This window comes from Mesocricetus auratus, unplaced genomic scaffold, assembly GCF_017639785.1.
Source record: "Mesocricetus auratus isolate SY011 unplaced genomic scaffold, BCM_Maur_2.0 Super-Scaffold_100015, whole genome shotgun sequence".
NCBI classification, from domain to species: Eukaryota; Metazoa; Chordata; class Mammalia; order Rodentia; family Cricetidae; genus Mesocricetus; species Mesocricetus auratus.
In genome coordinates this window covers 61,227,062-61,254,594 of record NW_024429198.1, presented here as the reverse complement: position 1 = coordinate 61,254,594, position 27,533 = coordinate 61,227,062, and the positions used below count along the sequence as shown (strand labels likewise).

The 27,533-nt window shown below is 46.8% G+C and overlaps 1 protein-coding gene across 6 annotated transcripts; it reads right to left on the bottom strand.

The window, feature by feature from the left end:
* Positions 1-1,299: 1,299 nt before the first annotated feature.
* Ammecr1l (AMMECR1 like) lies at positions 1,300-27,165 on the bottom strand. 6 transcript variants are annotated; one of them, XM_013124701.3, is made up of 9 exons: positions 25,984-26,569; positions 25,296-25,403; positions 12,627-13,071; positions 10,662-10,772; positions 10,245-10,359; positions 9,202-9,292; positions 6,313-6,409; positions 5,144-5,271; positions 1,300-4,704 (listed from the first exon to the last, which is right to left on the bottom strand). In XM_013124701.3, exons 1-8 carry the CDS (start codon positions 26,054-26,056, stop codon positions 5,190-5,192), a joined length of 1,122 nt encoding a protein of 373 aa, XP_012980155.1. In that variant the 5' UTR covers positions 26,057-26,569; the 3' UTR covers positions 1,300-4,704; positions 5,144-5,189. The 6 variants fall into 6 exon arrangements, 5 of the variants coding, with proteins under 5 accessions (XP_012980155.1, XP_005065369.1, XP_005065368.1 ...); XM_005065312.4 differs by lacking the exons at positions 5,144-5,271; positions 25,984-26,569 and adding an exon at positions 27,029-27,165; XM_005065311.4 differs by lacking the exon at positions 5,144-5,271 and having other exon boundaries at positions 25,984-26,553.
* Positions 27,166-27,533: the final 368 nt, after the last annotated feature.

Below are 27,533 nucleotides of genomic sequence, written 5' to 3'. Positions count from 1 at the left end.
TGTTATCTAAGGGAGCTGGGTGTTTTGCCTGCGAGCGTGCGTGCGTGCGTGCGTGCGTGCGTGTGTGTGTGTGTGTGTGTGTGTGTGTGTGAGTGTGATCTAAGGGAGCTGGAAGAGTAGGTCACATCCCCTGGAACTGCAGTTACAGGTGGGAGCTATTTCTCCAGCCCAGATGTTGTTGTTTTGGCTGACATTCAGTGTTGTCCATGCTGGCCCTAAATTCCCAGCAATCATTCTGCTTCCTGAAATTAACAGGCATATGCCACTATATCATTTTTTTTCTTTTTTCTTTCCAGACAGGATATCTCCGTGTAACAGCTCCAGCTGTCCTGGAACTCTCTTTATAGACCAGGCTGTCCTCAAACTCAAGAGATCTGCCTGCCTCTGCTTCAAAAGTATTGGGATTAAAGGTGTATGCCACCATGGCCAGATTGTTTTTTTTCTCAGTTAAACAAATATTAATTTATTATGTCTAGTGTTCTGCCTGCATGCATTATCTACATTCCAGAATAGGGCACCAGATTTCATTGTAGATGGTTGAGTCACCATGTGGTTGCTGGCAGTTGAAATCAGGACTTCCAGAAGAGCAGCCAGTGCCCTTACCTCTGAGCCATCACTCCAGCCTGTTGTTCTCTTCGAGATGATTTCATTCTGTAGTCCACTCTTGCTCTGAACTCTTGCCCACCTTCCTATAGTCTCCCAAATGCTGGGAATGCTGGGAATGCAGACATAAGCTACCGTGCCGTTTTGGAAAGAGCATTAAGATAACCTTATCTCTCACCCCCACTCTCAGCAAGAACTAGCACCACTGTCCTCAGCAAGAAAAGATGGCCATTTCTTTTAATCACATATTTAAGCACCTGTAATCCCAAATGGTAAGAACCTCTAAATAACCACTTATTTCTGTAAGCATGTATGAATGCCCCAGGGCACGCGTGTAAGATTCGATAGGGTTAGCCCTCTCCTTCAACCTTACCGTGTCCCAGGGCTAGAACTCAGGTTGTTTGGTGGCAAGCACTTAATCTATCTGCTGAGCCAACTCATCTACAGGTTGTTTTTGGCTTTTTTAAGAGACAGGGTCTTTGACTGCGCAGTCCTCCAGAGCATTGGCATTGAAGGATGGCTAGCTTTTCAATAGGTAACGATCTTACCAGGAACGGTAATGCACACCTTCAATCCCAGCACTCGGGAGGCAGAGGCAGGCGGATCTCTTATGAGAACCATCAACAAAGAAACAAGGTAACTGCTAATCACTGTTTCAGATATCAAGTCACCTGGTTACAGAGAGGCAGAGGACAGTTTGCATCCATTATGATTTATTCTCTACAATACTCCATCCAAGACTTTGGTGACTTGTACTCAGAAGTTATGTAGCCAAGAGGCAACCACGTGGAATACAAATAATTGGTCTGAAGTCTTTGCAGTGAAGGCCATACAGTCTCTTGCTTTGAGGAAACAGAATAAAAATAATGTAAAAACATAAAGAACACCCAGGTTTTTAGGCTTCAGAAATCTCAGTAGAAAGTAACACCAAGTTAGTGAAATTGTAGGATGTTAACATAGTGTGGAAAACAGATCTTGTGCAAAACACTAAAATTAACACCCAAGACTTTTGTATAGATGATTTTTATTATAAACAGTAAAATATAACATCTCAACTACAAACCTTTCATGTAGAAAGGGTTTCTAACATGAGTTATTTTAACATTATGAAGCGAAAACGTTTTAAGAACCTCACAGTGAACACAACCCAACACTGACAAACTCTAGTGATCAAAGACAACGCTTTTAGCTCAGGAAACCAAGGACAATTCATAATTACAAAGTGTGTCCTAGCTATGGTATGAGGAGACAAACCAGCTTTCCCAGACCAAAAGGCACTCACAGCTAGGGATGAAACAAATTCCAAACCGAGCCAGCAGAGTCCGGCTGGTTCTCTGCTAGCAGGGGACCTCTGTAAGCTGGAGCAGCCTACAGTCAAAGGAAACACTGGGCGGGAAACGGTCCCTTTCCTCAACATCACTTACTGGCCCCACGCTGGCCGCCCTCACCACTGCTCTGGTCAACGTGTAGAAGGCAGCGGAGTTCTAGTTCAGAGCATCACTCCCAATGCAAAGCCCCGTGCGAACAACCCACACTTGATATTTTTCCTGAGAGCCATCTGCCACACGTTCCCATGAGGTGACCATGACTGTGCACTTCCAGACTTCTTCCCGAATGATTAGGCTCTGCTCAGGACAGACACCAATAGAGCCTATTTCTTCTGGGCCAAATAGCTTCCTTGCCTGACTCCCTAGTCCCCTTGACAAGGCAAGAGGAAGTTGAACATTTCCACTGCTGGACTCTGGGGACACAGGGGAATGTACAGGGAGTAAGGCTCTTCACTCCGGAAGCACTGAGCCAACTGAAGTGAGTTGGACTCTGCCAGCCGGACTCGTGTTCATTGATTCCCCACCCCCACCTCCTTGGGCCTTAACATTTTCCTGTTCATTTTCTTAAACGGCAGGTACTCTACCCCACTCTCAATAAAATAAAACACATACCATACAGGGGAGACAGATAGGGCAACATTTCTACAAGAAAAACAGGCTTGAGGAGCATGGTACTGTAGATGCTTGCATGACCAGTCTCACCAAGAGTGCTCAGGGGTGAAGTTTAGCACCATTTTTTTTTTTTGCAGTTTGCTTTAAATCTTTAGAAATAAAACAGAACTCTAACATAGAACGCCTGAACAGTAATGGGTGTAGCCCTATGTGTCAATACCGTTGTACAAATTGGAGGTGGGTGGCTGTCCAGAACTGACCACCCTGACATCAATCCATGGCACCTGAGAGCACCCGTCACGCTTGTCTGCAATGTCACCTTCATTACCCTCAGCAGCAAGAAACCTAGAGACCCTTCGTCTTTATGGATGTGAAGGAAGCAAAGCTGGCAGTAAGGGGCATGTATCCTGGGCATCCCAATGTAATCAGCACCTCCCTCATCCTTTCCAGGTCCTTGACCATTCCTGGCACAACCAACCTACCCTGTTCAGAAAAAAAAAAGAAGTCCCAGGAACCTGAGGGTGATGCCTAGAACACAAAGGAAGTGCCCCTACTTCCCTTCCTCCATTCCTGGCAGAAGAAACTCAGATGACCTTTTGACCGAATGTTTGCCCATTGTGGAAAGCCACATCATCACATCAACTCTGAAAAAGAAATCAAAGCATATATTCACTGACTGGAGGCCTGGCCGGCCTCCCGCGTTCTGAACCGTGCTGTAACCAGCGCACCATCCTCAGAAGCCTCTCTTCCGGCTGCCTGTCTCTGCCTTTGAGACAGCGCTCTCCTAGTGCTACACTTTGCCACCAAGTGAGTGAAAAGAATTTGCTGACAGCTACTTTGGAATGAGTGAAGATGGGAAGGGAATGTCAAGGGTTTAAATGAGCAACACGAGCAACTGACATTTGCCCCATGAGGTGAAGAGTCCCAGCGTGGCAGGCAAGTTAAAAGGTTCACCTTGTTTTATTACACAGCTTTGTTCTAGAGTCCTACCGAGGACTGATATATCAAGTCTTCCCACTTCTGCAGGCAAATTGGGAAAAAACGAACCGCCCTACTGAAAGGTCCCAGGATGTTTGCCTGTGAAGAAAACCAGCTCAGAGACCCTGGAAGCTCTCCTGTGACGGTGTGTCCTAAAGCCCAGCCCAACCACTTGTTTGGGCGTCTGTGCTTCTGAGAGCCTACATGCAGCTACATAGGCACTGCTACCAGAGAGGATTGAGGTAGCCGGGTGGTGAGGAAGAGATCTCTCTTTTCACACCTGCTTATGACGATGACCTGTGTGGGCGGCTCCGTTCCATCCCTCAGCAGGCTATGCTGCAGAGCTCCGCTCAACACCAGGAGATTCAATGCAGGGAGTGTCCCAGCAAGTCCAGCCGGGAGTCGGGCGAGCACTAACCCTTCCCTGCTTACTGCACAATGCAAAGCCATCCAACAGGGCTTCTCATCTTGTTGCAGTTCTCTTATTCAGGACTCACAGGGGCTCATGGTGCCCAGTCAACCCTAACATGGTATTCACTTATGAAGCATGGAGGTTGTGATCAACTCTTGGTACACAATAAACTGGAAGTTTAAAAAAAGGAATTTAAAACAACCTATAAGTGGTTCATGTTGGTCTCCGTTGCCCAGACTGCCAGGGGAGTACACCTAATTGGTCTGGTGGGCTGTGGGGGTTGGGGAAGAAGCCTCCATGGATCGTCATCAATTCCAGTTTTCCAGTTTTCTATGTGTGGCCAACACACATGTGGGAAATCACCAAGACAACGGTCTTCTGAGCCCATACAGCCATTCTCACTGGTTATTGGGGAGCCCTGATCCAACAGAACCCCAGACTGAGGAAAGGCTGATATAAGGCTTGGGCCCCTCGTGTTCTGTTGCATCGCTGTAACCCACACCCTCCAGTCAGCAGGAGGCAGACTTGGCAACGGAAGCTAGCATCATAAAATGGTGCAGTAATAGAAGTAACTGGACCAGGAAGAGGAGGCGTCCGCTCCAATGATGTCATAGCCATTGGTGGCCACAGGGGGGTGGGACTGGTCATGCAGCCGTGTGTCAGGAGTAATGATTGTAGAGGGGCGGGGCATGAAGAGTGCCATTCTGGAAACAGTGTTGCCGAGAAGCAATATACTCTGCATAACTGATTGTCACCTTCTCACTTCGATACCTGCATGAGGAAACAGGGAAGGTATTAGGAACCCCAAAAGTCTCAGTGTGAAGAGTCCCTCAGAGAAAACCAAAAGCTTATCCCAGTTTCAAAGAATAAAATGGGAGACCAGGAGCACTCTTACAGAAAACGAAAAGACGGCACAAGAAAATGATGCTGTGTTACAAATGAAGGCGATGAAAAAGCACAACCACAGTTCGCCCCGAGCATGTATCTCAGCACACCCCACCTCAGATGCTACATATGCTCATCAACAGGATCCGGGGGAGGAGGTTCAAAGTCAAATTACATGGGTGGCAGATTGGAAGATGGCTGCACCAAAACCCAGTGCAGACTGCGTTATCTATGTTCAGGTTAAAAATGAGATAAATTTGACAGAAATGCAACCTCCATTGTAGAAGAGCAACAAACAACTTACAACTAAAAGGGGCATAGATACCTAATTCTGGGTCAAATTCTGATGAAGCAGGTTAATGGATCCTTGGCTATAGGAAGGTCTCAATCCCCAGAAGAATATGCCATATCTCAGGGTCATCAGAACAGAATTCATAGCACTTTGGCTTTGCTCTGGAAAGAGCCATGAGTCAGGATGCAAAGCATGGGTGTTACAAACCTATGGAGCCTACTACAGACCACAGGAGCGGGCGACAATCCTTACCCAGAACTATCTCTTTCCCACTGTAATCTCTCCTCCACTGCAAGGTGATTATTCCTGAATTTTGACAGGGAAATGGCTGTTCAAATAAATTGTAACAGTAATAATGCTTTGTATCTGCAGTGTTTTTACTTTTAATTATTATTATATTGGTTTTTTGTGTTTTTGTGGTTTTGGTGCTAGAGATGGGACCCAGGGCATGAGCATGCTGCATATTAAACTCTACCGCTGAGCTGCAGCCCCGGCCCCTTGGCTTTTTGAATTTAATGCATTCAAAAACACTGGGTTAGCTTCCAAACAGACCTGTGAGGCCAGCATACGATGACTCAGCATTTTGTAGATGAGGATCCTAGCAAAGACCCACCAAAGCTAGCTTCTCTTTGTTCCCAACATCAGCAGGAAGGGGCAGAACACTGGTACCCACTCAACATCTCCAGAGTGTTGCCCTGGCCTTTGCCTGGAAACTCCATACCTTACCTTACAAGGTCCTAGCCCTGAAGGAGTGACAACTCATACCTTACAGATAGGGACAGCTCACAGAGATGGACTAACTGGCCCACGGTACACAGCCAATAAATAACTGAGCCTGGGACACAGACTCAACTCACTTTGTGTCCCATAAAACTAGTCAGCTCCCTGTACAAGTGCTGCACCCCAGACGGGATCCTGTTAGCTTCCTTACTCCTGACATCTGACTGTATGAGGACCAGGGAACACCTCAAGGGACCCTGGGTTTACCTTCCTGGAGCACTGAGCTCTCAACTCCAAGTCTGCTACACTGAGCACAGAGACGAAGGCCGCCTCTGCAGACACGGCTTCCTCAGAGCTCATCATCTCGCACAGACTGCTTTGGCTTAGGGGTGTAAACACTGTTTTCTTCTCCTTCCCACCAGACAGCCTGTTCTCAACCCCCATTAAAGAAAAACTAACAAAAGAACAGGACAGCAGCTTACCTGGTGAGTTTGATTGATTTTCTGAATTCACTGGTAATTGGAGCCTTAAAGCCGCCTTTCCTGAGCAAGGAGTCTATTGTCTGGATCTGATCCCAGTCTGAGGAGAACAGAAGCCACAATAAGGTCTGCGCAGTCATAACACAGGGGCAGCATGCGCCAATGTGACCAGTGCAGGAAGACAAATGGGTTTGAAAACAGCAGTGTGCTAGGCCAAAGCGAGCACTGGGCCATGGTCCACAAGCTGGAAGCCAACCAGCCTCACCAGCAGTCCCGCAGAGATCCTACCCCGTGACACCCACTCACTGTGTCACAGCTGACACCCCCACACTCCCCGCTCTCTCACAGTCCTTACACGGTAGTATCACCCAAGTGCATTTATTTCTGAAGCTCAGGCCACTCTACTTTTTCCAGACAGGGTTTCTCTGTGCAGCTTTAGCGTCTGTTCTGGAACTCACTGTGTAGACCAGGCTGGCCTCGAACCCAGAGATCCTCCTGTCTCTGCCTGCCCAGTGCTGAGATTGAAGATGTGCACTGCCACTGCCCGGCTTCTTTTTGTTTTTTAAAAAGATAGTATTTTACTTTTTATTTATGTATGTGTATACATATATACAGTGTGCACACACATGTGAGGCCAGAAGATAAGTGTTGAATCCCCTGAGACTGTAGGTACAGTGATGGGTGGGTGCTCCCAGGGGTGAGCAGTAAGAAGCACCCTTCCTTCCTCCCTCCCTCCCTTTTTTGAAACAGGGTCTCTCTGTGTAACAGCCCTAGTTATCCTGGAGTTTACTCCATAGCCCAGGCTGACCTTGAACCCAGAGAGCGGTCTGCTGCCTCCCAAGTGCTGGGATCAAAGGTGTATACCACCACTGTCTGGCTTTTGCTTGTTGTTTATTTTTTTTTTTAATGTGCACTGGTGTTTTGCCTGCATGTACATCTGTGTGAAAGTGTCAGATCCCCTGTAACTAGAATTACAGAGTTCTGAGTCATCTCTCCAGCCCCAAGTAAGCATTCTTCTTAACTCTGAGCCATCTCTCTAACCCAACCTAGGCTGATCTTGAACTCACAGCCTCAAGTAATTTCTCAGCCTCCTGTGCAGATGGGACTACAGTCCTGTGTGTGTGTGTGTGTGTGTGTGTGTGTGTGTGTGTGTGTGTGTGTGTGTGTGTGTGTGTGTGTCTGAGTGCAGATGCCCAGGGGTCCTGTGTGTGTGTGTGTGTGTGTGTGTGTGTGTGTGTGTGTGTGTGTGTGTGTGTGTGTGTGTGTGTGTGTGTGTGTGTCTGAGTGCAGATGCCCAGGGGTGAGAAGCCAAGCCTTGGAGCTGAAGTTGTAGGCAGACATAGGTACTGGGAAACGAGCTTCTGTTCTCTTAATTGCTGAGCCATTTCTCCAGTCCAAGAGGGGAATTTAAATAAAGAAACTATCTCCTTAGTGAAAACAGGGAAGTTCCTTACCTCCGTACTGTTGATTTGCTCACTGTTACTTTTTTTTTTTTGGATATTTGGTCTTGTTATGTATATACTCCAGCTTAGTCCCAAACCCAAAAGGCAATCCTTTTACTTCAGCTTCTTTGGTGTCAGGGCCTGAGTGCACACCTGGCCCACCTCGATGTTACTGTGTCTCTGTGTGTCTCTCACGTGTGGGCACGTGTATATTAACACATGATTCAGGTGCCCCTGAGCCAGAGTTAATGGCAATTGTGAGCTGCTCAAGCTGATGGCTGGGAACCAAACTCTGGTCCTCTGCAAGAACAGTGCATAGTCTTAAACACTGAGCACCTCTCTGGCCCCTCACCCTTACACGTTTCAAACAAATAAAGTACACCAAGTTGAACCCCATCCTCCTAATAACCATAGGAGAAGCTCCCAAGTTTGAATTTTCTCAACTTTAAAATGGGAGAATCAATTTGATCATTTAACTGAGCTGTAATTCACATCCAACTACTAAAAACTGTGTTTGATGTTTTTTAAACATGTTAGATTTATGACCTGATCAAACTGTCTTAAGAAACTCATTCTCTTTATGCTGCATACACACTGCTTTTTGGACAAGTTTAAACACAATCACAATGAAAACCAACATGGCGACTGCTTTCCACATAAGTAGTTCATTAATATACTTAACTGGGTATTTTCTCTATTCCAGGTTCACACCCAACAATTACTGTGTTTCACATTTTATTTTCAAAACCAGACTAATTCCAAGAAAGAAAGAAAATGGGGTTACATATCATAGAAAGTACAAGAAACAGTTAAAGGAATTCTAGACTCTTTCAAAGAGAAAACATGTCCAACCCACTTCCTACCTTTACTGTCCCCATTATAAGAACTCATTAACCACTGAGCTCTTTTTTGTTTGTTGGAGTCTCTCTCTATGTAGCCCTGGCTGGCCTGCCAGTCCTATGTAGATCAGACTGGCTTTGAATTTACAATTATCCACTCTGCCTTCCAAATGCTGGGATTAAAGGCATGTGCCACCATACATGACAAGTACTGAGCTCTTTAAAAAGCAGTAGGGAAGATATTTACCCTTTACCCAACACAACAGCATGTATAGATTTCACAGTTAAAAGTCTAGGACTTTCCTTTATAATGAAAGATAAAACATGGTCAAGCTAGATGCTGTGATAATCCCTGAAGCTTAAGGGGGCAAAGAAAGAACTTTTCATTGAGAGGAAACATTTGAAACCACAAGCAAGTAAGAAAGTTACCCCCCGCCCCATTGCTAACACTCTGCTATGTCAATTTGCCTTCGTTCTACAGGGATCTACAGGAACTTAAAAGAAAAAGACAGCATGCGTGGTGTCCATGGTGGCTGCTGAACTGAATACTCCCTGTAACTGGAATGGCTGTGAGTAGCACAGATCTCTGAGTGCCCATCTGTCCAACTCACCTTGTTCCTTAGCAACTTCAGGTAAATATGTGGCTGTGCGTTTGATGCCTTTTTCATTGATGAATTCAATCCGAATCCCATGGACCCCTACCTACAAAAAAATGCAACCAAGTACATGGCATTTTCTGATTCTAACAATATTCCAATCACCCACATATAAACCAACATTGTCTCCTAAGCTGCTTGATCTAGGTCTGGGAAAAGAAGAATTTTGTTTTCTTTTTTCTGAGACAGAGTTTCTCTGTGTAGCCCTGGCTGTCCTGGAACTCACTCTGTAGACCAGGTTGGCCTCAAACTCAGAGATCCTCCCGCCTCTGCCTACTGAGTGCTGGGATTAAAGGCATGCGCCACCACTGCCTGGTTAAAAGAATTTTGTGTGACTAATCACTCTAAAGTATAGAATTGAAAGTAGGTTGTTTTAGGAAAAGGTCAAATATATGTGTAGTTGTACCTCCAAGAATATGAAGCTTGTAAAAACAAGTTCTTGAAAGGGGACACCCTTCGGGCCTAATTCTACTGCATGAACATGTCAAGCTGCTTCTATATAAATTCAGGGTTCTTCCAAATGGGTCCCTTTGAATGTTTTTAAAGTTGTCTCACTATATAGCCCAAGCTGGTCTGCAATCCCCCTCCTTCTACCTCATTGCTGGCATTATATGCATGGGCCATCATGCCCAGGTTCACATAGGATTTCTACTAAAAACTTTTCTCCAGGGGTCTGTTAAAAGGCATCTGGGGTGTTTTGTTATCTCATTATTTAAGAAGGATCAGTGGATCTTACTAACAGATGGGATGGGAAGAAATAGGAGAGAGTTTGTTTTTTGTTTTCTGGGGTTGGGTGCTGACAGTCTCATTACATAGTCACCATGCCTAGCTCATAGTGACAGCACTGACTTCCCACCTTCTCTATCACTAGTTGAGAAGTACCTTTTCTGTCACACTCAGTCTTAGGCCCTCTCTCAATGAAGGAGATACATTACCATGTACTAACCCGAACCCAAATGCAACGAGAGATGCAGAGATCCAAATGCAGCTGTTCTCACCTCCCAGTCCAGGTAATCACTGGCATCTTCAAAGTTAGTAAGGAGGGAGACAGAACAGAAAAGTTTGGGCAGCTCCTCTCGGGTCAAGGGGGGAAATCGGCTGTCCTTAAGTGCACTAGAGGGGACAGAAAAGATCAGTGAGTCTGCCTCCTTTTAGGAGACAACATTGCATGCACTATAGAGCCCACACAGCTGAGTCCCCAGAGCCTCTGACAGCGCCTCCTAGCACCTAACACTAATGTGAGCATTAACTGTCTTTGCAGAAGCAGATGGGCAACTCACCAGGTTAGTCCTTACCCTTCTTGATTACAAAAAGGGACTGCTCAAACTCTACCAAACATTTTGAAGAAATAAGGCTAGAATGCTATTTCCAGTTCTAGTTCATTTACGTATATTTTCTAATGTTTGTGCCATTACCTGGTTAACGTGTATTCCCTGAGTCCTGAATGAAGATTCATGGCTGAGAAGGTCCCAATGCAGCCACGAAGACGCTTGTCTCGCCCTGTCTTCCAGGTCACAAAGAGAGGACTAAAAAAAGCAAAGCATAAAATATTCTCCAGCCCCAGATTAATTATGGCTATATTGCTATTCATTTCTGAATTGCCAGCTACCAGAAGAACTCTTCCTTTCTAGAAGTTGCTCAGCCCTGACTAAGAGCACAGGAAGTTCATGAGAGACAGCAGAGGCTGTGTGAGTGGAGCCTTCCCCCTGCTCTGTCCTCACAACTTTCATCCACTTACACAGCACATACAGAAGCGTTTCTCTTCCTCGCCTTCAACTCAGCTTCTGTTTACGTTCCTGGAGACTGCACCACGCAGAGTTGCCCAGGTGGGCCTCAGTTAACCCTGGCCTCCACTCCCCAAGTGCTAGCTAGAATCACAAAGTGTTCCACAGCACCCAGCAACCTCCCCCCCATACTCTCCCCCTAGCTACAAGCATTCTCTGCAAGACTTCACTGTTCTCCCAACTGTAACTACTGCAAACTACAAACAGTCCCTGCACACAGACTTTCAGAAGAGAGAAACAATCTCTCAAGAAAGCTTTACAGTAACAGAATTTGCCATTTCTGCTTTCAGGCAAAGTCAAGTATCATTAGCTGTATCAGTTGGGTGCCCTACTTCCTGAGGTCCGGCCACATCCTAATGTTCTTACCTTTTAAGATTCCTGAGTTAGTCACTTCTCAAAGACAGAGTAAATACAGTTATCTAGACCCTCCACTCCCACCTCTGAGACAGGTCTCACCACACAGCCTCAAACCCAAAAACCCTCCTACCTCTGCTGGAATTAAAGGTGTGCGGCACCACATCTGGCTTCTTTTAAAATAACTTATTTTATGTGTGTTGGTGTTTTGCCTACGTGTGTATCAGTGTGAGGAAGTCAGGTCCTCTACAACTGGATTACAGTTGTGAACTGTTGTGCAGGTTCTGGGAATTGAACCTAGGTCCTCTGAGAACTCTTAGCCATTGAGCCAATTCTCCAGCGCCCCGGCCCCCACACCTGGCTTCTTATACTTTTTTCTTTTATCTTTTTGGTTTTTCAAGACAGGGTTTCTCTGTGAAACAGTCCTGGCTGTCCTGGAAACTCACTCTGTACACCAGGCCAGCCCCGAACTCACAGAGATCCGCCTGCCTCTGCCTCCCGAGTGCTGGGATTAAAGGCGTGCGCCACCGCCCCGCTGCTGCAGTGCCTTTTAAAACTAGTACAGAGCCACCTCCAAGTCTGAGGAGGAAAACAATGGCTTTTCCTTTCCTCATTTAATCTTGCACTGCCTAAACACGCCGGAAAGGTGGTTGTGGTTAAAGGAGCTTTGCTGTACACTGTGTGTGAGAACTAGAATTTGGATCCTCAGAGCCCACAGAAATGCCTGTGGGTGTGGTGGCCCATCTGATTCTGGCTTCGGAAGGTGGAGACAGGAGGTTCCTGGCCAAGCTGGCTAGTTGAGACTAGCCACATCCACCAGTGCTGGGTTAGACTGAGGTCAACCCTGACACACTGAAACAAGGTGGAGGAACACTCGAAGATGATTCCCAAACGTCAACCTTGAACCTCCACTGAACCAACATGCCTGGGCCCCCATACATGACATACATATAAACACACAGGCATGACATCCTACGACAACCAACGGAATCTTTGCTAAAACACCAGCTCTTAATGAATGAGAGCCCCTAGTCTCCAGCTTGGCCCTCAGACACATTCACTTAGATTTCCCCACTGCTGAGGGCTCTAGGGTGTGACAGTGTGACTACTTCTCTACTTAAGCTACGTCCCACCAGGAAAAACGTCTGTCTCCACAGCCTGCAGACAGACCCTGTTAGGAGTGACCTCAGAAGGCTGTTACCATGCCATCCACATTGTCCCATGTCTATCCAATTTACTCACTAGGGGTCATTGGTGAATCTAGGAAGTCGAGGCTGTGGGAAGCCATAGAGGTGACAGTAGAGAACATCAAAGCAGTAGCAGCACATCTCTGCAGTCACCACGAGGTTCTTAGTGGTGTTGGCAGTTCCATTGGGCCGGGGCAGAGGGCTCAGGGCTCCAGATGCAGGATTCATTCGTGTGATAGGAGAGTTTCCAGGTCCCAGAGTTAAGTCCGATACATTTTCCCGCCCAGTGCTGCTGTCCACATGCTGGTGGTTTTGAAGAGGTCCTGAACTGGAGCCAGGCACAGTTGTGGACTGATTGCCGTGACCGTGGGTTCCACTTCCAGACAATTTGGGCTTCTTTACCCCACAACAGCCTGCTGCCAGCTTGGGCTCAAGGGGAGGAACACAGCGTCTTTTTCCCATCCTGATTTGGTGTTCGTGATCTGGAATGCTGCAGAGCCCTAACCCAAAAGAGAGCAGGTAAGTACACAACAAAGAACAAAAATCCAGCAAAAAGTGTCTGCATGGATCAGCTAAAAGCTAATAAGGACTAGCGGTCAAAGGCTGCCAATCCTGAAGAGCTGCTTTTGACCCCATGACTCCCGTGGTGGAGGACAGAACTCACCACAGCAAGTGACCTTGACACACACAACAGCCCACCCCACCCCGGAAGTCAATTAACTGCAACTAAGAGACTTTTGTTTTGTTTGTTTGGGACAGGGTTTCTCTGTATTGTTTTGGAGGTTGTCCTGGAACTCGCTCTGTAGACCAAGCTGGTCTCAAACTCACAGAGATCCGCCTGCCTCTGCCTCCCGAGTGCTGGGATTAAACGCCCAGCAGAGACTTTTTTTTAAACTGTCAATTTTTTTTCCTACCAGAAACTTCAGGTAGTCAAAACCAAACAAACAAACAAAGGTTCAGCTGGCACTGGTGGCGCACACCTTTAGTGCCAGCCCTGTTCCTCACCATCACCTGATATCTATCCTTTCTACACGCTATGCCATACCCACACATATGTGTCTACACACGTGTTTACACACACGCTATGCCATACCCACACATACATGTGTTTACACACATACAAAGTAAGTCTGCAGGTATTTCCCTTTCTGGAATTGTGTGACCTTGCTAATATTATACATAATACATTTTGTTTTTCTTTAGAACTACATATCCTATCTTATAATATGCACTAGATTCTCACTATCCATTCATTTGGTGAAGGACAACTAAGCCAGCTGGTCCCTTTCCCTGCTATACAGTGACTAGAGTAGCAATAAATACACATGTGCACATATCTCTGAAAGGGTATGAGTTTTCTAGGTATGCGCCCAGGAGTTCTATTTTTAATTTTTTGAGGAATCTCCAAACTGATTTCTATAATGGTTATATTAAATTACACCCTGACCAAGAGTAAATAAGAGTCACCCATTTTTTTTAAAGTGTGTATGCATCTGTGTACACTCGTGTGTGTGTGCATACATGTGGAGACAAGAGGACAATCTCTGATGTAATTCTAAAAGGTCACCACTTCCTTTGCAATAGCCTCCCATAGGCCTAGAGCTCACAAATTAGGATACAATAACTGGCCAGTAGGCCTAGGAATCCCCGCTTCTGCCTCCCTAATGCTTGCTCAGATTGTAATTACGCATAGGAATGACTTTTTACCACCTAAACCAAGTAAAATATTAAAAACTTATGTGGAAAAGATCTCTGATTCTAAGAGAGGGGGAGGGAGGGAGGGAGGGAGAGGGAGGGAGAGAGAGAGAGAGAGAGCCAGAGAGAGAGGGAGGGAGGGAGAGGGAGAGGGAGAGGGAGAGAAAGAGAGAGGTTTTGTCAATGACCAGGAACAGATCCAACAGAAACTGTAGCACGTTTTACTAATGATGAAATTGACAAGTTATGGTGGACGGTGAACCCTGGCAAAGAGCTTGTAGTAATCTTCTGGGAGAGTTCAACAACAATTATCCCAAAGCAAGAGAATTGAACTTATAAAGAGGACTAACTGGCTTCTCCCTTGCACTGTAAGGGAGACACCAATAACTGGAGCCCCTGCATTCTATACCAATGCAAGTAAGTCAGGAAAGGCAGGGTACAAATCAGAAAATTTAAGTAAAGTGGATCTAAATCCTCATAACTCTGTCCAAAACTCAGAATTATATGCTATCCTCATGGTGTTAATGGATCGTAAAGAACCTCTCAACATAGTTACAGATTCTCAATATGCAGAAAGAGTTGTTCTTCATATTGAAACCACTGAATTTATACCAGATGACACAGAATTGACTTTATTATTTATTCAGTTACAAGGCATAATAGGGGACAGGAACCATCATTCATATATATATATATATATAAAATAAATCACACATTCAATCCCATAAGGGTCTGTCAGGCCCTTTAACACAAGGTAATGATGAAATTGATCCACTTTTGATAGGAAAAGTGCTAAAGGCCTCAAAATTTTATTAAAAAACACCATTTCAATAGCAAAGGTTTGAAAAAATAAAAAACTTTTCCATCACTTAGTAACAAGTCAAGGAAATTATACTACTTGTTCATTATATAACCAAAGTCCACTACCTGCAGGAAGTAACACAAGGGTATTCAAAGGAATCAGGCAGATGGATGTGTTTCCTTTTTGCAGAATTTGGAAAATTAAAATTTGTACACCACACCACTGATAACTATTCAGGTTTCCAATGGACAACTGCTCTGAGTTCAAAAAAGGCTGATTTGATAATCTCACATTTGCTAGAAGTTATGTCCATCATGGGTATATACCTTTACAAGACAATGCTCCAGCATATGTCTCTAAGAAAATAATCTGTTTTTTGCTTATTATAATATTGTAGGGAGACACCAGGTACCTGCAGCTGACCATGCCCCCCTTGGGGTATGGTCACAGGTATGTGGGAAGATTCAGAGGATAAAAGAAGGAACAGGTTGGCACTCTCGCTCTCTTGGATCCTGACCGCGGTTTGAGTGCTGACCTGGCTGTTCTTGTAAGTGACTGCTCTTTCTAAATAAATATCTAGACCTTCTTTCCATACTAGTTGCATGGATCTGTTCCATCATTATAATAGAACGCATATTACGGGTATACCAAACAATCCCACAGGGCAGGCAGTTATACCACATACTGTATTCTACTTGGCTTGAGATAATGCGGCAGAGCCAGGCGGTGGCGCACGCCTTTAATTCCAGCACTCGGGAGGCAGAGGCAGGCAGATCTGAGTTTGAAGCCAGCCTGGTCTATATAGTGACTTCCAGGACAGCCAGAGCTATATAGCAAGACCCTGTCTCAACAAAACAAAAAAAGTGTTAGTCACTGTTCTATTGATGTGAAGAAATACCATGACCAAGACAACTCTTAGAAAGTTTATTTGTGAGCCTGTTTAGCAGTCCAGAGGGTTAGTCCGCTATCCTCATGGCGGGTTCATGGAGGTGCTCACGGCACTGGGGCAATAGTTGAGAGCTACATCCTAATCCTCCAGTGACTAGGGCAGGTGTGAGCTTGTGAAACTTCAAAGTTCACCACCACTTCCTTCAACAAGGTCACACCTCCCAATCCTTCTAATCCTTTCACACAGTTACATTCCCTAGTGAATAAGCACTCGAATGAGAATCTATGGTGCTGTGGAATAACCCTTTGCACTCTGAAAATCTGTTGCTGTGACTGATTTAATAAACAAGCTGACTGGACAATAGCTGATCAGCATAAGGATAGGTGTGAGAGCCAAACTGAGAATACTTGGAAGGAGAAAGACAGAGTCGGGAGTCATCAGCAGACGCAGGGAGATGGGTGTGCTATACTGAGAAAAGGTACCATGTGGCAGAGCATAGATTAGAATTATGGGCTAATTTAAATGTAAGAGTTAACTAGTAACAAGCCTGAGCTATTGGCCAAGCATGTATAATTAACATTAAGTCTCCTTGTCAGTTATCTGGGAACTGGTAGCTGAGGGAAAGAAATATCTGCCTACACAAGGGGGTTACTCTTATTCAAGCCACCAAAAATACCGTAGTGTAGTGACACAAACTTGTAATTCCAGTACTTGGGGTGGTGGCAGATCAGTCAGGGGCTTAAACAATAAATTAATTAAGAAAAAAACACAGCCGGGCGGTGGTGGCGCACGCCTTTAATCCCAGCACTCGGGAGGCAGGGGCAGGTGGATCTCTGTGAGTTCGAGACCAAGCCTGGTCTACCAAGCGAGTTCCAGGACAGCCTCGAAAAACAATACAGAGAAACCCTGTCTCGAAAAACCAAAAAAAATAAAATAAAATAAATAAAAAAAAGAAGAAGAAGAAAAAAAAACACAGTTCATCTGAAACCAATTCCTAACTTCATAGGGCCCAGCACTATTGAAAGTGTGGCCCTGTTGGGAATAGGTGTGGCTTAGTTGTAGTAAGTGTTCTGAGGTCTCAGATGCTCATCAAGGCCCAATGTGACACTCTCCTTTTGCTGCTGCCCATCTGGATGTAGAACTCTCAGCTCCTTCTCCAGCACCATGTCTACATACATGCCACCATACTTCCCACCATGACAATACAGACTAAATCTCTGAAATTATAAACCAGCCCCGACGGGCATTGGTGGCGCACACCTTTAATCCCAGCACTCAGGAAGCAGAGGCAGGTGGATCTCTGTGAGTTCGAGGCTAGGCTGGACCGACAGCCTCCAAAACAATACAGAGAAACCCTGTCTCCTAAAACAAACAAACAAACAAAAAAAACCAAAAAACAACAACAAAAAAAAGATTTACAGGGAAAGGCAACTCTGCCTCCCAAGTGCTGGGATTAAAAGTGTACACCACAACTACACAGCCTGTTTTACCATATAAGTTGTTTTTTGTTTTTGTTTTGTTTGTTTGTTTTTGGCTTTCGAGGCTGTCCTGGAACTAGCTCTTATAGACCAGAATGGTCTCAAACTCACAGAGGTCAGCCTCCTCTGCCTCCCAAGTGCTGGGCTTAAAGGCCCGGCTGATATAAGGTTTTATGTTGCCCAATCTAGTCTTGAATACCAGACCCTCTTACCTCAACCTCTCGTGCTGGAATTATAGGCATGTGTCCCCATACAGTCATCAGTTTATTTTAAGCTTAAAACGTATCGCTTACTTCCCCCTTACTGAATAATTTTAAAGGAATCTAATACTTACCTGTCAAAATAAAGCAAATATTAATTAAACTAAAAGTAAAAAAAACGAGGGTACTGATGGAAAACATCATAGCCACCAATGCTATCAGCATCAATACAAGCAACATTAACTATGTACCAGCTGTATCAAAGCTTTCTCTTTCGGACTGTAGGGTAGCTCAGTAGTCAACAGCACTGACCTGAACCCAAGTTTGGTTTCTAGCACTCACAACAGGCAGCTTACCACCAACTCCAATAGACCTCGCTCCGCTTCTGGGTTTTGAAGGTGTCTACACACATGCACGTAACACAGTGTGGTAGTCTGAATGAGAATGGTCCCACGTACTCATGTTTGAATGCTTGGTCTGCAGTTAGTGGAACTGTTTGGGAGGGTTAGGAGGCGTGGCCTTGTTGGAGGAGGTGTGTCACTGCAGGGGTGTGGGTTCTGAGGTTTTAAAAGCACTTGCTATGCTCAGTGTCTTTCTCTTTCTGCCTCCTGCCTATGGATCAGGATGTGACACTCTCAACTGCTGTTCCTGGGCCACACCTGTCTTTCTGCACCAGGATCATCATGGATTAATCCTCTAAAACTGTAAGCAAGTCCCCAGTCAAATACTTTCTTTTCAAAGAGTTGCCTTGCGCCAGGTGTGGTGGCGCACGCCTTTATTCCCAGCACTCGGGAGTCAGAGGCAGGCGGGTCTCTGTGAGTTCAAGAACATCCTGGTCTATAAAGTGAGTTCCAGGACAATCAGTGCTGTTACACAGAAACCTGTCTCAAAACCTTCCTTCCCCCCTACCAAAGATGCCTTGGTCATGATGTCTCCTCAAAGTAATAGAATAGCAACCAAGACACACATACACCTTAAAAAGCAGTAACCCCTGACCCCCAAACAAAGTATCTTTCTGTTTAGAATTCTAAGCATACTCCGCACCAAAGCAGGCACCTCATCAGAGTCTATGATGATCAAGAGACATCAGCACTCCTGAAGTTTGGTTGGGGAATTCTAGGTACAGCTTAAGACACTTCAGAGTAATAGAGGCAGCTGGGATGTAAGTCCACCTCAGAGCGCCTACCTGTAATGTTCAAGACTCTGGAATCCATTCTTAGTATCATGAAAAGAAAAACCCCAAACAAATCCTTTATTAGATGACATAGTCTACTACCTCTTCTAAAACTGTGAATCTGTTCTCCTTCCCAAACCGCATAACAACTACCAATGTCATGCCCTCGGTATGTGGCCTTGGGCACAGAGACTCCCTGGATCAAAGCATGTGACACTGTGACCCAGAGGCTTAGATGGTGCTGTGCAAAGTTCCTGAGCCAAGCTGGGCGTTGGTGGCGCACGCCTTTAATCCCAGCACTCGGGAGGCAGAGGCAGGCGGATCTCTGTGAGTTCGAGGCCAGCCTGGTCTACAAGAGCTAGTTCCAGGACAGCCTCCAAAGCCATAGAGAAACCCTGTCTGGGGGGGGGGGGAGTTCCTGAGCCAAGTTCAGGAGTCAGCAGCAGTAATCTTTTCCTAATACTTCCACAAGCAACATGAACACAGTAGTTAACACTGCAATCCACCAGATGGAGACACTGCCCACGCTTCAACACAAAGCTAAGGAAGTTGTAGTAGTAGTAGCAGGCAATTATGATTTCAGGAATTAATATAAGTGATTTCTCATAGATTCCATCTCAAGATCACTTAACCTTGTAAAATACTCTTGCTCTCAGAGCTCAATGACTCAGTCCCTTCCCCTGCAGGCTGCTGAGGCCTCAGCTTCCCTGTCAATGGGTACACTCTCCTCTTCACCAGATGCATGACAAATGTGCACATATATAAGTAAACAAGTTTCAAAAATACCAATTTACACCCAACTGGGGGACTGAGCTCAGGGTCCTCAGAGGGGTATACATGCTTAAGTCATCTCCCCAGACACTAAACATTTTTTTAAAGCGAAAAACAAAACAATAATAACAAATTGGTAACGCACGCACGCCCATCAGGTATGGTGGCATACACCTTTAAGGGAAGACAGGCAGACAGATCCCTGCAAGTTTATGCCACCATGATCTTGATGCAAGTCCCAGGAGTCAGGGCTACATGGTGGGGCCATGCCTTGAAACAAACCCAGAACTGGAACTACGTCTCAGCAAACTGCTTGCTACACCAGCACAGCAGGCCTAGCACCTGTGTCTCTAGCACTCACATTAGAACACATACACACACTCTGGGTGTGGTGGGGGCGCCCGTAACCAGGATTAGTGGGGAGGTAGAGACAAGCAGATCCCAGCACTTGCTAGCCTGCCAGCATAGCTTCAAGTTGAATGAGTGATTTTGTTTAAAAAAGATGGAGTCTCTGGACACTACACATGGTCATACTTGCAGTGGCCTCCACACATGCTCACAACAGACAAAAGCAAACCATTTGGACACTTTAGCCTAACAATTAGGTTAACTATCATGTAAACTCTCATCTTAGTCCAATTTACTATGGAAACTGTCATACTGACTATACAGTAGTGACCACTCAGTCCTGGACGGTATGCATGGTGGCACATCCTAGCCACCACAGTTGGCAGCTAGATTGTTACCACAAAGCCAAAGTTCTGCCCCAGAAGGTGGGGGACTCAGAGGTGACTCAAAGGCTTACTTTTAGTAGATGACACAACTTAACTTAAAAAAGGCTTTAGCTGGGCGGCAGTGGTGGATGTCTCAAAAACCCTCCCATGCAGGAGCAGGAGAGATGGTCCAGCCTGGGGCGATGGCGCACAGCTTCAGTCTCAGCACTTACCCAGGGATCTGAAGATGTTTTCAGCAGTAAGGTCTCTTAGCTCCTGCTTGTCTCAAATTTAAAAAGCCCGATATGTGAGGCCGAGTGTGGCGGCACGCCTTTAATCCCAGCACCCGGGAGACAGACAGGCAAGTGGATCTCTGCACGTGGGTACCCAGCTTACAGAGTAGTTCCAGGACAGCCACACAGAGAAACCCGTCTCAAATACAAACACATAAACAAAATAAAATGTTTTTTTTTTGTTTTGTTTTACGAGACGGTTTCTCTGTACTGTTTTGGAGACTATTGGTCCAGCCTGGCCTCGAACTCATAGAGATCCTCCTGCCCCTGCCTCCCGAGTGCTGGGACTAAAGGTGTGTGCCACCACCGCCCGGCGAAATAAAATGTTGTAAATAGTGGGACTTTCAGTGATTCATTAGTGTTTATTTGCCTGGGTGGAAATTTATGATTACAGAAATTAATATAATTTCTCAGATTGTTAACATTCATAATTTTAGTATGAAGGCCAGTATTAGGACAAGAACATGAGGCTGCCCTAACTCATATAGCTGGGCAAACAAAACAGCCTTCTTTCTCCCCATGTGTCTCTTTCAAAAGTCAATTTTTAAAACAGCCAGAGAAGCCGCCCCCACCCCCCTTTCTGAGGACAGAATTTTGGCTTTGAGGTAACAATCTAGCTGCCAACTCTGGCTCAAATTCCAACTCTGAGGTCCAAAGTCTGACCAAAAACTCAGGCAAGCTGTAACATCTTACCAACCTACCACCATATAGGGCTATTTACTTATTTTTTGTGTTTGTTCGTTTAGACAGGTTCTCTTACATAGCCCTAACTGTCCTGGAAGTCACCATGTAGAGTATTTTCAATGGCAGGGCATGGCGGCACACACCTTTAATCCCAGTACTCAGGATGAGGAGACAGTCGGATCAGGCCAGCCATACATACATAAATCATTGGAGTAGCTTAGTCTGTCTAAATTCATTGGACAGGCTTTAGTCCGGGTAGTCGAACGATGTCTTGATGAAAAGACCAAGAACCTGGCCATCATTCAGTCTGTACGACTGGCTACCTCAGCAGTCTCGATCGTTACAGGGGGCAGGGGAATTCCTAGAGAGCTGTCGGTGTTCAGTCTACACTGGAATCTGGAAGAAGCGCAGCGTAACACCAGGAAGGAATGCCCCAGAAACGGGACAGGAAACTCACTGGCGAGTGTGGGGCAAACAGACAAAGCCAAGCTTCCTTCTTCCCTGTCTTTTTTTTTAAGCCTTTCGAGACAGGGTTTCCCTGTGTAGCCCTGGCTGTCCTGCAACTTGCTCTGTAGACCAGGCTGGCCTTATGTACTGGGATGTGGGACTACTGCCCAGCCTCTTCCATGTTATTCTATGTAGAATGCCCTCAGAAGATTTGGCAGTGAACACAAGAGATCCTCCTTTCTCTGCCTCCCGAGGGCTGGGATTAAAGGCGTGCACAACCACACCCAGCCACACAGGTCTATTTGTTAGGAAGGCACGAAAGGAACCTGGCAGTCCTTGGGCACATAACTACTATTAATACAATTCTGTAACAGCTACTTTGTAGTCTAAAAGACCTTGCTACTCTTCTTCTTTTGAAAGTAATGGCCTCTCATAAATCATTCATGCTTTCTTTTCATTCTGTGATGGCAAAAACCATAAAAAACACTGGAGGCCTCCCAGCACTGAGGAGGAAGAGGCAGTAAGAACTTGACACCAGTCAGAGTTGCAAAGTAAGACCCTGTCTCAAAAATGAAGCCGGTCATATTGCACACCTTTAATCCTACACTCAGGAGGAAGAAGCAGGAAGATCTCTGAGTTCAAAGCTGGCCTGGTTTACATAAAGAGTTACACAACAGTTAGAGTTACATACTGTGCTTCACCCTACCCCAAGAAAAAAACAAAAGAATGAATAAATACTGATATTATTCTACTCATGTAACGGTAGAAACATGCCAAAAAAGCACCCAGAACATTAAAAAAAATAACTTTACTTTTTAAATATGCCATTATCACAAATATCCTGATAAATACAAAATAGTACAGATTTTGTCAGAGGGTTCCATTTCACATAGTAATCATAGTAAAATGTCTAGAAGTATGAAAAATTTCTATTTCTCTCTGAGACAATCCTTACAACACCTTCTTGGAGGACAAGAGATTATACAGATTTGGAAGATGGACAAAGCTGTTTCTATTTAGCCTCTAGCTGTGTTCTCAAATGAAGCCTTCCTCAGATGGGAACAGGCTGGGGTTTCTCTTGTGACACCAAGGAGGTGAAGTAAAATTCAGTGCAATAATTATATCATGAGTACTGGGGTGTGGTGTCTGAGCTGTAACTCTGGCCTATTTATGGGACTGTTCTAGGAAAGAGTCATATGAGAGATACTACATTCTGGAAACCATTTCAGTTATTTCTGTTTTTAAAACGGTCAAGTTTGAAAGTAGTGGTACATGCCTATAATCCTAAAACTCAGGAGACAGAGGCAGGAGACAGGATTAGGAGCTCACAGACACTTTCAACCACACAGGGAGTCTAAGACCAGTATAGACTCCATGAGACTCCCCCACCACAAGAATGCAACTGCCATACAAATACAGAGCACAGGTACATGATCAAGTTCTTTATAAAATACAAACCAATGCAATTACTTTTACAATCTGTTTAAAAATACTTAAGACAAAACAACAAATAAGTAACAAAATGCTCACAGTTCGAGGTAGGCATGTGACTCATTGAAATCCCAGCACTGGAGAGGGGATGGGCAATGTGTAATACAGGATTGCCATGAGCAGGCCAGCCTGGGCTGCACTGTACAGAGAGACCTTGTCTCAAAAGAAGTAAGCAAAACCTCTCTGAGCTTGGTGGCACACACCTTTATCCTCAGCACTCTCCTGGAAGAGGCAGGTGATTTCTGAACTGGAGGTCAGCCTGGTCTACATAACTAGTTCTAGGCTAGCCAAGGCTACACAATGAAATCCTGAAACAATAAAAACGAAATAGCAACAGAAAAAACAAAACAAACCCCAAAACAACAAACAAAAGCTCACATTCATATACATATATGTCTCAGTTTAAAGAAAACAATGAGTTACAGGGGTAAATACTTTTTGTTTTCCTGAGACCAGGTTTCTCAGTGTAACAGCAGTCGGACTGTCTCGGTCTCCCGAGTGCTGGGGTTAAAGGTGTGTACCACCACTCTCAGACAATACTTTTGTATTTTCTCCTGACCACACCACACAAACCACATCTTCCCTTTCTATGTGACTTACAGCATTAGGTTACATCTTTCTGGACCTCAGTTTTATTTTGTTTTCCTTTTCTTTTGTTTTTTTGAACAGGGTTTTTCTGTATAGCCCTGGCTGTCCTAGAACTCACTCTGTAGACCAGGCTGGCCTCAGAGATCCACCTACCTCTGCCTCTCCCGTGCTGGGATCTAAAAAGCCTGAGCCACCACCGCCCAGCTGGTTTTCCCATTTATGAAATTAAGACATTTCCTCTCCTGCCTCCCTCACAAAAGGATCAGGAGACTGACAAACTCACAGTAAAGTAGGATGGTCTGTGGTTGTGTACTGCAGATACAGCAGGTCCCTAGGCATGCTAGGCAAGTGCACCACACTGGGCTGTCCTTAACTCAAGCATGCTCTCCTTAATGAACTCAACTAACTTTTATCCAAGAACTATGCTCAAGGTTTACATACAGAACCATAGTTATCTTCAAATCTGTGATGGGATTTAACAAAATATCACCACAGCAGATTTAGGTTAAAATGATCCCAAAGTAGCTTAAGACCAGACTCACATGAATCAGAGTTGCTGAGGAACTCGTTAGCCATGAATTAGTTAAGTTCTCTGCCCAAGCTCATTATGTAGCCCAAGATGACCTTGAATTCCCATCTTCCAGATTCACTTCCCAAGTGATGAGGTTACACTTGTGTGCACCACCACAGGTTTTAGGTGGGGCTGGGGATGGAACCCAGGTCATCATACATACATACTAGGTGAGCATGTTACCACATGAGTCAATTAACCCAATAATTAAAACACGGACGGACGGACACACGCACACAATTCTGTTGTTATTTGGGGATGGTGGCCCACACCTTTGATCCTAGCACTTGAGAGGCAGAAGCACGCAAATCTCTGAGTTCCAGGCCAGCCTGGTCTACAGAATGAGTTCTAGGACAACCAGGACTACACAGAGAAACCCCTTCTTTAGAAGATAATAAGCCAGGCGTTAGTGGCGCACACCTTTAATCCCAGCACTTGGGAGGCAGAGGCCAGCCTGGTCTACCAAGCAAGTTCCAGGACAGGCTCCAAGACAATACAAAAAAACCAAAAAAGAAAAAAAAAAAAACACACAAAAAAAGAAACATAGGACCAGCAAGATGGCTCAGGAGGTAAAGGCATTTGCCACCAAGTCTGAAGCACTGAGTTCCATCTCTACCCTGAACCCACATAACAGAGAGAACTGACTCCCTCAAGCTGTCTTCTGAGCTCAGCTCATGCATGGTGGTGACACTCAAACACATGCACACACACACTAAGCAACTGGAATTTTCTAATTATAAAAACTTCAACAACATTAGGGCCACCACACTGAATCTGAGATAAATATGAATAAGGTACACTTACCCCCACCTTAAATCCAGACATAAGCCAAAACCAAAAAAAAAAAAAAAAGGGGAGAAAGGGAAAAAAAAAAAAAAAAAGCAATGAAAACCCCACGTCGAGTATGCACGGGGCAATAAAAACTCACCGGAAGCAGAGAATGTGTACCCCCAGAGGGAACAGCTACAATAGGAAAGGGAACCTATTTTGTCTCTGGACTGAATCTTCTTTGCAATTCCATCCCTTCTTCCAACACCTAAGACAGAAATGCAGTGCAGTGAGCAAATCTGAGTAGTGGAGAGGTTTCTGCAGAAGTTACAAAAGTCTTGTTTTTAAGACAAAGTTTTTTTGAAGCCTTGGCTGTTCTGGAACTCACTCTGTGGCCCAGGCTGACCTCGAACTCTGTTATCTTCTGGCCTCTGCCTTCCCACGTTGGGATTAAAGCTGTGTAACAGCACACCCGGCTTTACATCAGGTTTATTTTAAGAGTAAAACTATTTTCAGATTACTGGAATACACACTGGGATTAAAGACAGCACCACCACCACCAGGCTCAAAAGTTACAATTTAACAGAGCAATTTCTGACCCCAAACAAAACCAGCTGGAGGATACACTCTCCTTACTTCAAAACATCTCTAACGCTGAAGATGAGACAAGAGCCCCGAGGAGGATCAAAGGCTGGATTCCACTGGGACGGGACACACATCTGCAGCCCCCAACAACTCCCCTCCAGCACACTCAGGAGGCCCAAACCCGCTCTCCAGCCAGCATGTATCACACTCCACAGGTTACACAGCACACAAGCCTACTGCCAAGTCTTAAAGAAAAAGATTACCTGACAACACGCTAGGCCCCCGAGGGCACGGCACCTTGTGCCAGGAGGAGACGGTGAGCGCCGGCGGAGCCATTCATCATTACTCAGGCTGGCACAGACCACTCCACAGTCTCGTCCGCCTTCCCCCACTTGCCCAGCTCGACAGAACTCATGCCAAGCCCACTGCAGGCCCCACCCACTCAACCCCGAGAGAGGGCAAGGGGAGCAGACGGGCCCAGAGGCGTGAGGAGCGCAGGGGAGTCACGTCAGGACAAGGGATGAAGGACGACGCGCGCGGCTCCGAGGAGGCGCCCAAAACCCCAAGTTGAGGATGGAGGGACGGACGGTGGCGGGCAGGGGGTGGGGTGGGGTCTACAAGTCGGTGTGGAGGCCGGAGCGGGAGGGAAGACGGGGGGGAGACAGCGGCGGGAGAGCGAAGAGCCGAGCAAGAGAAAAGGCTTGAGAGGCGAGAGAGGAGGACGGGGAGGCCGGAGCCGGGAGAAGGGGTGGGCAGCCCGGGCTCACGGAGAAGGTGACAGCAGAGTCCAGGGCGCTGGGGGAGTTGGGGGTGGGGGGAAGAGAAAGGACAGGGCGACGGGTACAGCAACCGGGTCCGGGCCGCGGGGGTGGAACCCAGACGCGGGGCGGGGGAGGGGACGCGGGGCGGGGGGGCCGGCAGGCGGCGCCGGAGACCACCAAACTTTCCACCGACTGTTTCCCGGAGGGAGTTTCAGGCGCCCCGGCGTCCGAGCGGCCGCCTCGCCTCGCCTCCCCGGCCCGAGGGCGGCCGAGGCCACCCAGATCCCCCCCCTCCCGCCCTCCGGAGGGGGGAGCGCAGGGCCTCACGATCCCGTTGGTCCCCGGCGGGGACGCGCAGCCCCGAAGCAGGCCGGGCCCGCCCCGCGGGGGGCCGCCCCTCCCCCGCACGGCGCCCCCGGGGGACACCCCCGATCGCCCCGGGGGGACGCGGAGCAGCCTCGGGGCGGCGCAGGCCTCCGGGGAGGACGGGAGAGCCCGGCACGGCCCGCCCGCCCCCCGCCCGCCCCCCGCGGCCAGGGTCCCCCACCTTTCCTCCTGACCCAGACGCGGCCGGGGCGGACGGGACCTCTCGCGCTCTGCCTTCTCCTCGCCCTCCTGCTTCATGGAGCCATGCGTCTGGGTGGAGGCTCCCGAGGAAAAAGCCGAGTGCCCAGGCGGGTGAGGACGGCCGGAGGAGGCCGGGCGGCCGGGCGGGCAGAGGCGGCGGCGGCGGCCGGGGAGAACTGGAGGTATTCCCGGGGCGGGCGGAGGACCGAGTCGAGTCGGGAGCCGAGTCCTCCTCGATCCCAGCAGCCCCCGGAGGCAGTGAGGTAATGGAGGAAGAATGTAGGGAGTCCTCCAGCGGACCGAACGTCCTCCAGCGAGCCGCCGGGGGTGGGGTGGGGTGGGGGAAACCATAGAGAGCCCGGACGCGCCGGGAGGACCCGCCCCGCTCGGTCACGTGACGGCGGCCCGCACGTCCGTGCGACGGGCGCTGGGGAGCGTCCCGGGCGGCCTCCGTCTCGTCTGTCTCTCGTGAGAGAGAGGGGGGC

What these genes read in the sequence shown, in the direction of transcription:
- Ammecr1l (XM_005065311.4), bottom strand. Translation starts at nt 26,056, where the DNA reads ATGGCTCCGCCGGCGCTCACCGTCTCCTCCTGGCACAAGGTGCCGTGC. An exon ending in AGATTCACCAATGACCCCTA is followed by an intron (nt 10,773 to 12,626) that starts GTGAGTAAATTG and finishes TGCTTTTTTTAG; the next exon opens with TCCTCTCTTTGTGACCTGGA. An exon ending in TGAAGTTGCTAAGGAACAAG is followed by an intron (nt 6,410 to 9,201) that starts GTGAGTTGGACA and finishes TGTTCTCCTCAG; the next exon opens with ACTGGGATCAGATCCAGACA.